The sequence below is a fragment of the Lagenorhynchus albirostris genome, chromosome 15, assembly GCF_949774975.1.
Source record: "Lagenorhynchus albirostris chromosome 15, mLagAlb1.1, whole genome shotgun sequence".
NCBI classification, from domain to species: Eukaryota; Metazoa; Chordata; class Mammalia; order Artiodactyla; family Delphinidae; genus Lagenorhynchus; species Lagenorhynchus albirostris.
In genome coordinates this window covers 79,514,180-79,523,770 of record NC_083109.1, presented here as the reverse complement: position 1 = coordinate 79,523,770, position 9,591 = coordinate 79,514,180, and the positions used below count along the sequence as shown (strand labels likewise).

General features: G+C 56.5%; 1 protein-coding gene across 1 annotated transcript; it reads left to right on the top strand.

Moving 5' to 3' along the window:
* Positions 1 to 228: 228 nt before the first annotated feature.
* On the top strand, positions 229 to 9,215 carry SSC4D (scavenger receptor cysteine rich family member with 4 domains). The gene is made up of 10 exons (XM_060123172.1): positions 229 to 394; positions 1,838 to 1,873; positions 2,146 to 2,451; positions 3,179 to 3,256; positions 4,042 to 4,356; positions 5,437 to 5,514; positions 6,088 to 6,162; positions 6,278 to 6,589; positions 7,481 to 7,549; positions 8,179 to 9,215. The coding sequence occupies exons 1-10, from the start codon at positions 229 to 231 to the stop codon at positions 8,493 to 8,495; spliced, it is 1,752 nt and encodes a 583-aa protein (XP_059979155.1). The 3' UTR covers positions 8,496 to 9,215.
* The last annotated feature ends 376 nt before the right edge of the window (positions 9,216 to 9,591 follow it).

Below are 9,591 nucleotides of genomic sequence, written 5' to 3'. Positions count from 1 at the left end.
TTTCATACACCCTCTGCTCCAGCCAGACCTAACTCCTCACGAGGAGTTTCCATCTGTGTTTCTGTCCTCATCCTCCAGCTGCCGCCTCCACTCAGAATACGAAACCCAAGTGGAAATGTCACGCCCCCACCCCTCACCGAAGCTCTACCTGGGCCCTTCCAGCTGGAAGAAGTGAAGGGGAACCTTTAATTCCAGAAGTTCCAGCTGTGACTTCTCCACCACCCCTTAATGGGACCCTTGGAAAGGCCATCCACTGGCTGGACGCGTAAGGACACGGAGATGCAAGTTGGTCCCCAGCCTGATGAGAAGAGCCGGGGATGGAGGCCGGGAGACAGGAACGCTGCCACTTCCCCCCTCACCCCTGTCCTGTCCTTCCTCCTCCTCTTGCCACTGGGTGAGTGCCCCCCTCCCCCCATTTCCCCTTTCTGGCTCTGAGTTTTCCCAGTTGTAAAATTACGGTGGGAGGTGGCCTGTAAAAGAGGTGGTTTTCAACATTCCCTCCAGCTCTGACATTTGCCCAGGTTTGCTGAAAGCTAAGGTCTGAGCTGGGGGAGTGGAAGGCTCAGTGCTAAAGGTGAGGGCTCAGTGTACACAGAGTATGGACAGTTTAGGATATTGGAAACAGGCAAGGAGGGAAAGGGCATGGGCTCACCAATGGCTGTTGGAAAGCCAACTGGTGGAACAGATGCAATCAAACAGCCTAGGGACTATCCTAACTTAGGAAAGAAGAAACTGACTCTTAGTTGCTTCATCTGTAAAATGGGTACACTAGTACATGCCTCAGAGGTTGTAAGGATTCTTTCTCTGAGCTAAGGTATGTGGCTGTGTCTGAGAATTCTGTGCACAAATGAGGGGCTATTATGGGTATTCAATTTCCCATGCTAGGCCAGTTTCCCTCTCAGTCCACATGCTCAGAATTGTATGGTGAAGGAGAGTGTGGCTGTCCGGGTTAGAATTCCAGCTCTACCTTTTATTTGCGGAATGGCCTTGAGCAAGTTACCTAACTTCACTAAACCTGAAGTTTCCCCTTCTGCAAAATCCAAGCTGCCTCATAAGTTGTCCTAATGAGTAAGTGAGTCAGGCCACATAAAGCAATGAGCACAGTACCCGACATACACATATGTGAGAGCCGAACCAGAAGGACTTATACAGGTAAACCTTTGGGGGGCAGTCAGAATGAATCCCAAAGGTAATTTACACACTTAAGGCAGAGCTACTGAGCACCTGGGGAGTAACAGGCTCTGGGCAGGGGGCTCTGGGGGAGACCGAGATGAGACAGACATGGCCACATCACCGGGCAGAAGGCCTGGAAAAGGGTATGTATACGGTGCCCAGGTATTCAGAGGAAAAGGAGAGCACTTCTAGCTGAGAGCTCCAGGAAGGCTTCCCATAGGAGGTGGCTCGATCTGCAGGGCTGTAATGAGCTGGGCTAGCAGAGGAGACTGCAGGGTTAAAGACCTGGAGACAAGACTGATGGGAGATTAAGAAGTAAGGAGAAGCAGATCAGAAGATCCTAGAAGACTTTGTAGAGAAAACTTAGGTTCTGGGACTCCTGCAGGAAAAGGGGAGTCTTTGAGGAATTCAGCAGTGGAGTGGGATAAGCTGAGCTGACATGTGTCTCAGGCAGATCTCTCTGGCGTGGCCCATGGACCAATGGGCGAGGGATGAAGCAAGGAAACCAACTGGGGCAGTCAGGGGCTTTGGAAAAGCAAGGGTAGTGAAGAGGAGGGGGATGATGGTGGGGACCATGGGCGGAGGAGGGGGGGCTGTGTTCCCAGGGCCAGGCAGCCAAGGGAGGGGGCTGAGGGGGCCAATGCTCTTCCTCACTCTGTTCCAGCCAGCGCCCTACAGCCCACCTCACTGCCCTTTCCAGGTAGGTGCCCCTGCCCTTCCCCCCCACCCTCCCCCCTGCTCCCAAGGTACTCAGATGCTCAGACAGAAGACCCAGGGAATAATGACTAACCAGCCCTCCATTATTCTAGAGGCCCCCAAAGGGATTGCTCTAGTCTCCCCATTTTACAGAAAGGGAGAAATAAGTCCCCAGAGGGCCTGATCCCAAGGACCCCACAGCTTCAGGGCAAGGCGGAGGCACCCTCTCGTTTGGGCCCACTGATCCCCCCCATGCCAGCTTAACCCACTCCACAGAGCTGAGGCTGGTGGGGGGCCCGAGCCGCTGCCGGGGACGCCTGGAGGTCCTGCATGGCGGCTCCTGGGGCAGCGTCTGCGACGACGACTGGGACGTGGTGGACGCCAACGTGGTGTGTCGTCAGCTGGGCTGCGGCCTGGCTCTGCCCGTGCCGCGGCCCCTCGCCTTCGGCCAGGGCCGTGGCCCCATCCTGCTGGACAACGTGGAGTGCCGTGGGCAGGAAGCCGCGCTGAGCGAGTGTGGCAGCCGAGGCTGGGGCGTCCACAACTGCTTTCACTACGAGGACGTGGCTGTCCTGTGTGACGGTGAGCAGGACAGTCTGTGACCCGGAAGGGCAGACAGGCTGGCAGGCAGCAGGGCTTCCCAGCGGTAAGAATGTTCCAAAGAAGAAGACCGAGCCAGCAGCTGCAGTGCACGGCGTTGGGGAAGCGCCCCAGCCTGGCTGTCAGAGCCTGGGCCCCAGCAGTGCTCTGGCTCATTGTGTGACCTCTGCTGAAAACCAGCATTACTGCTTCCATGGAGGGCCTTGATTATCCCAGCAGAGCCCTCTTCCCATTTCTAAAACCAGACAATTGGGGTCAACACTGGCGGTGAGGCCCGCTTGGTGTAGAGCTGCAACAAATCTCTGAGAGGCATTGACCTTGAGAGCAGTAGTTCAGGTTTTCAAGAAAATCAGCTGGAGGGCTCATTAAAACACAGATGGTGGCCCCATGCCAGAGTTTCTGATCCTGCGTCTGGGGTGGAGCCTGAGAATTTGCATTTCTAACAAGTTCTCAAGTGATGTGATGCTGCTTTAAGAACTAAAAGAACTGAGAACCAAACGAAATCCTCTAAAGCTACTGCTTTCAGGACTCAGGTGGCCCTTTCTCCTCTCATAACCCAGATTTCCTAGTTTTGACCCTTTGTGTGGCCAGAGGCCCTGAGGGCAGGTACCTTAGGGGTCCATGCCCTGCCCCTCACATACCTGTGTTTGTGAGGATGGAGAACAGAAAACTCCATATTCTCCTCCCTTCCACCCTGCTTCTTTCCCAGAATTCTTGCCCACACAGCCCCCAACAAGGAAAGTGTTAACCAGCAGGGCACCCCCTACAACTCCCCAGAATGGAAAAGGTAAGTAAAGGCAATGTGGGGGACCACCTGGGTCTTAGGAGAGGGATCCAGGGAGGAATATCCCAAACCCTACCCTAGGCAGTGGGAAGTGAGGGATTACTGATGGGTGAGTTTGGTCATTCCTTCATCCCGCCCTGCCCCTGCACCCCCTCAGGCCACTCACCATCTGGACAGGGAAAGAAGATTCATTCTAGTGGGATGATAAAAATAGTCAGCACAAGGTTGGAGAAAATAAGAGAGGTGGGGGCTGAAGCTTAATCTAATGGGAGAGTCCGATATTCACAGAAATGCTGATAATGATGTAGAACAACAAAATGAAAAGTTCCCTTAAAGAAAGACAGATAAAAAGGCAAGAAAATCCGGAGGAGGAAGAAGATCCCATTCATCAGAAATCAGGGAGGGTTTCCTGGAGGAAGAGTTGTTGTTGCTGTACCTGGAAAGATGAGAAGGCTTTCATTGCAGTAGTGTTCTAAATGAGGAATCAGCACATCCTAGATGGTTAGCAGAGCATGGATGGACAAGGGCAGGGAGGGTTGCTTTTAGGCAGGAAATGACACAGTCATAGGGTTCTGTCCTCAGATCCCACAAAGCACCCCCAATCTAGACTCTGAGGAAGCAGTGCCTTGGGGGTAAGTGGGTGAGCAGCTCCTCTTAGGTTTTAAGTCCTGGGACACCATGCACTGTGGGTATGCGGAGGGCCTGGGGCAATAAGGAAGAACTTTGGGTTGGAATGGGCAGCAAAGCCATGTGGGAGATGCTCCTTGTCCCCCCACCCCCATTACCAGGTGAGGGCAGCGTGCGCCTGGTGGGGGGCGCGGGCCCGTGTCAGGGCCGAGTGGAGATCCTGCACGGTGGCCTGTGGGGCACCGTGTGTGACGATGACTGGGGGCTGCCGGACGCCACCGTGGTCTGCCGCCAGCTAGGCTGCGGGGCGGCCCTGGCAGCCACCACCAACGCCTTCTTCGGCTACGGCACGGGGCACATCCTGCTGGACAACGTGCACTGTGAAGGAGGCGAGCCCCGTCTAGCAGCCTGCCTGAGCCTAGGCTGGGGGGTGCACAACTGCGGCCACCACGAGGACGCCGGCGCGCTCTGCGCAGGTGCGGATTTCGGGGGCGGGGCCGGTGGGCGGGGCGGGGCCGAGTCCTGAAGCAGGAGGAGGTGGAGTGGGGCCTGGGAGGGGACCGGGATGTTGACTGTCTTGGTGTTAACCTGAGCTCTTTCAAGAAGGCCCCCGAATTAGTTTTAATTTCTCAGTACTGCTCTAGAAGTGCCTCCGAACATCCTAGTAGACTCCACAGGTATGTAATACTGCAGTATTACCTCACCAATACTCCAGAATTGTCTAACAGTACTCCAAAAATGCCTTCGGAATTTTCCACCACTTTCTAAGTACTCTTTATGGAATACTTCAGAGTAAAGTAATAGTCCTCTAGGATCGCTCCAGAGATACTCCAGAATTCTCTCATTGACACCCAGGTATGTCCCCAGAATTCCCTAGCCATCTGTAATCCTGATTCTCTTATAATAGTAGTTCTTCTCACCTGGTCCCTCTCCCATACTGAGAGGTTTTCTGAAGTAGGAATAATAGGGCTGTTAATGGCATTTCACAAATGGACTCCATTCTACCAGATATAAAGTGCTTGCCCATGCCTCACAGCTAACCAGGGGGCATCATCCCCAATTTACAGATGGGAAAGCTGAGGCCCAATGAGGCAGAGTGAGCCCTGGCAAAGCCTCAGCTAACCTTGCTGCATGATCTTGGGTATGCCCCTTGCCCTTTCTAGTCTTATTATTTTATCTGTAAATGGGGATAGTGAGTTTTGTTCTGCAAGCCCCTCAGGACTGTGCATGGCCCTCCCTGTTGGGCAAGGCCTTCTTTATCTCCCCATCTTGGACACACATTGGGCTTCTGGGAGCACTGGAGAGAAATGAAAGCACATCTGTGAATGCCTGTATAAACCGTGAAGTGTACACCTAGGCAGCACAAATAAATTACAAGAACTGGCAAAGTGGGGCAGACTTCCTTGGACCCCAGTTGGGACTAAGCCCCCAGCTCTGAAAGTAAAATCTGTTGTCTTCTCCAGGGAGACCCTCCCATCCTCTCCGAGAGCCCAAGGCTGACCAGGAACCAGAACCTTGGCCTCTGACCCTACTCCCTTCTCTGACTCCTACTCTAGTCCTGGGGCACCTGGCTCTCACAGCACTGCCACCGTCGGGCACAAGAGCGGACTGGGCCTGGCACACAGAGCCAGAGGGTAAGGAGCCCAGCCCACCAGGCTGGAATGGTAGGGGCAATGGTAGGTGGGCAGGGCTGGGAATTGGGAAGACTGTTCTGGACTCAGGGGGAGGGGGCCCGGGCTATTAGGCCAGGGCTTTTGGCCAGACGGTAAAGAGGTGGGTGAGAGAACAGATGAGCAGGTGGAGCAAGGGTGAAATCCAGAGCTCTGAACAGTTCAGCAGGGTGGGAGGAGGCACTTCCTCAAAGCTCTGAAATAAAACTTGGGTTGGGGCTGAGGTTGGAAATTGAGAGGCCTTGTGAGAAGTGAGATATAACTTGAATGAAGGGTCAAAGTATATTTGCAATTAGGGCTGGACCTATCATTGGGATCGAAATTAGGATAATGCCTGGAAGTAGGATTTGGTTTATTCCCTTCAAGCTTCCTGAGGACCCCACCACAGCATACAACATGGTGACTCTAGGATTGAGGCTGAGTGGGGTGCAGGTGTGGTAAGAGTTGGGGCATCTCAGTAGACGCGCCCTGTGCCCTGCTGCAGGCCAGAAGCCCTCTTTGTCCCCTTCAAATGCTCTAGATACCCTGTCTCTGCAGCTACAGGAGTTGGTGCCCTGCCTTCCAGGGAGCCGGCACTGTTCACCACAGCGGCCTGGGCGGCGGGGAAGAAAAGTAAGTGGCAGGGCCGGGGTTCCGTTGTGGGTGGAAGAGGGTGGGGCCGGGGCTCTGCCCGGGAGCCGATGGCCCCAGCCCAGCCCCTCTGGCCGCGGGCCTGTGCGCCCCGCAGGCGGGCGGCTGCGGCTGGTGGGCGGCCCGAGCCCGTGCCGCGGCCGCGTGGAGGTGCTATACGCCGGGGGCTGGGGCACCGTGTGCGACGATGACTGGGACTTCGCGGACGCGCGCGTGGCCTGCCGCGAGGCGGGCTGCGGGCCGGCGCTGGGTGCCACGGGCCTCGGCCACTTCGGCTACGGCCGCGGCCCCGTGCTGCTGGACAACGTGGGTTGCGCCGGCACGGAGGCCCGCCTGAGCGACTGCTTCCACCTGGGCTGGGGCCAGCATAACTGCGGCCACCACGAGGATGCGGGCGCGCTCTGCTCAGGTAAGGCCGCTGCAGGACCACGTATGCACGGCGGCACGGGCAGAGCCGAGCACCACCTGAGGAATGGGGGGGCGGGGGGGGCGGGGTGCCGAGCGCAGGCGCTTACTGCGACACGGGCGGGGCCTGCTGTGAGATGGGCGGGACCGGCGCAGGCGCGTACAGAGGCGCGGGCGGGATGAGGCAGGCTCTGGGGAACGGGCGGGGCCTCGCGCAGGCACGCTCTGCGGCGCGGGAGGGGCGGGGTCTGTTGGGAAATGGGCGGGGCCGAGCGTCAGAGCTCGCCGAGGCACTACGGCGTGAGCGCCGCGGGAGAGGATTCACGCTCCGCAGGCAGAGGCGGAGCCCACCATCGGCGCGCTCTGCGGCTGCGCGGCATGAGCGGGGCCGCGAAGGGAGCGCCCTCTGCTGCAGGGAGGGGCGGGGCCCGAGGTGAGAGGCCGAAGTCCACTGGTAAAGTGTGGCAGAACCTGTGACAGACAGGCGTGGCCGGGGAGGTTTTGTTCTGCTGCGTCAAGGACCCGAAAAACTGTAGTTAGCAGGGAGAGTTGATCAGCTTTCGGGGAGCAAGCGTTTGACCCTTGGTGGGAGTCAATGGAAAAGGGGTGTTTGCAGAGTCTGACACATTTAAAAATGCGTCTCTTTATTGATTGCTTTGGGAATCGGTATTTTCGCCCTTGTTTGGTGTCCTGGTAACCTTGGCCACAAAGGGTTCTGCTTTGGGCCCCAGGGTGAAAGAAGCACAACCCACGTTTCTGTACCAAGGAGCGGGGACCTATGAAGTCCTTTCTGACCCTAAATCAGTCCTCCCTTGGAGGGTAAGAGGTGACCTGGCCTCAAGGGACTTGTTCCCCAGTGTGACAGCCACCTGTTTCTTTATCCTTGCTGAGCCAGGCCCAGACGAGCTAGTCCAGCAGGACGGTGCTGAGACCACCCAGGTGCCCACTCCTCGGCCCAGGGACGGTAGGTGTCCACCGTCCCTAAGAGTGAAGTGGAGGCATCAGGATACGAAGGACCAGATTTGGAAGGAGGTCACAGCCCGGGGTTACACAGCAGATTTGCACCAGGTCCTGGAGCCTTTGTCCTTCTGCGAGAGTCTCAGGCCTCATTAATAGAGGCATGATGTCCAGAAAGAGGGAGGTGGGTTTTAAGCTAGAGTCATCTAGAGATTTCTAGAGTTGGGACCAAAATAAAGGGATGGGCTCCTGTCCTCAGGAGAGCAATGAAAGAATTCAGACTTTAGTCTGGGGAGTCCAGGGAGAAGGGGAGACGATGATGATAGAGAGGAGCCCTGGGTCTGAGGTATTGGGATTGTGAACAGAGAACTAAGGAGAGAGCAGACATGAAGCTCCCAGCATGCAAAGAGCGCCCCACAAAGGCTTGTGCACATTCTTCTATCTTGAGATGCAGTCTGGACCGATGCCCATCTTATTTTAATCTCCTTTGTCTGCCTTCGTCCAGTGGTTCCCAGGGCACTGCTGTGTCCCAAACCACCACCCTTTGCCTCCTCTAACTACCCCTTACCTGGCCTAGCTTGGGAGTGGCGTGGCCTGGGCCAGCCCCTTTCAGCCCCAGACCTTGTCTCCCCACAGGGCACTTACGTCTGGCCAATGGAGCCCACCGATGCGAGGGCCGTGTAGAGCTCTTCCTAGGGCAGCAGTGGGGCACTGTGTGCGATGATGCTTGGGACATGCGGGCAGCCGGCGTCCTGTGTCACCAGCTGGGCTGTGGCCAGGCCCTGGCAGCCCCTGGTGAGGCCCACTTTGGCCCAGGCCGAGGCCCTATCCTCCTGGACAATGTCAAGTGTCGTGGGGACGAGAGTGCCCTGCTGCTCTGCTCTCACATCCGCTGGGATGCCCACAACTGTGACCACAGTGAGGATGCCAGTGTCCTGTGCCAGCCATCGTGACCCAGCCCACTCTGCAGACCACTTCTGGGAGCCTACTGTGGCCTGCCCCTCTTCCTTCAGGAAGTCCTCCTCCTGTGACAACTGCAGTTCACTCTGCCCTTCCCTCCCCTTGCCTGGGAGAGAGCCTGCCCAGATGGTGTAGTCCTGCCTGAGGGAGCCTGGCTCTATCCCATCAACTTAGTGTGTGACCTCACCTGTCGTCACCTACTGTGGGCCCATTTCAATGAAAACTCCTACTTTCTGCTCAACTAAAACAGAAACTGGTGGGAAGGGAAGCACTCCTAACTTTCCTCTTTGGTGGGACTCCTGTTACAATACCCTTAACCCAGCCTTCCTTAACCCTGGTCCAGGAGGTTCAGGTGCTCTCTGTAAATGGGGTATCTCCTTTCCCTCCACCCATCTGGGGATCCTCAAGAAGAGGGGAAGGCAAGAGAGGCCTACAGCTCTTACCTTAGACTGGCCTGGGGCTGCAGAAGGACCTGGGTCGTTGCCCTGGCCTGCTCTGTGAGGGCCTGGACTCAGATGGTGCTTGGCTGGACAAGGGGACTGGAGGGGCCAAAGCAGGGACAGTGGCCCCTCCCTGCAGCTGGAACCAGCAACTCGATTTATGCTGCTCCCACCACAGAGCCTCCACTTTGCAGAAGCAAAGAACCCTGGGGGCCTGTAGCCACCCGTTCATAGGTGCCAAGTCAATAAAGCATTGTCCCCCCTGTGTTTTAACCGAGGTCAATGTTTGGGCATAAGTGCGTTGTTTGTGGCAGCAGAGAAGACTCTGGTTAGAACTCTCTGGAGGAAACCTGCCTGGGGTGGAGGGCAGTTCAAGAGCATCATCAGAGAGCTTTCGGCGGGCCCATCACATCCTGGAAATGCTGACTCACAGTGTCAGGCCAGGAAGGCCCCTAAAGGGTCCCCTAGCCCATCCCCATTTTCCTTTTACATACACAGAATCCTAAAGGAAGGGGTCTGCTCAAAGGCACATAGCAAGAGTCCCTAGAAGAGAAAAAAATTGAGACGAGGCAGAAAGGATGATGGAGGAGAGTAAAGCAGCATTGGGGCTTCCCCAGGGGCTGCTCTTGAGGTACCTCACCTGGCGCCC

Excerpts from the sequence above, each read along its gene's own strand:
- SSC4D (XM_060123172.1), top strand. The coding sequence starts at position 229 with ATGGGACCCTTGGAAAGGCCATCCACTGGCTGGACGCGTAAGGACACG. Across the intron at positions 5,515-6,087 it reads CTGGCACACAGAGCCAGAGG|CTACAGGAGTTGGTGCCCTG; the intron begins GTAAGGAGCCCA and ends CTGTCTCTGCAG. Across the intron at positions 6,590-7,480 it reads TGCGGGCGCGCTCTGCTCAG|GCCCAGACGAGCTAGTCCAG; the intron begins GTAAGGCCGCTG and ends TTGCTGAGCCAG.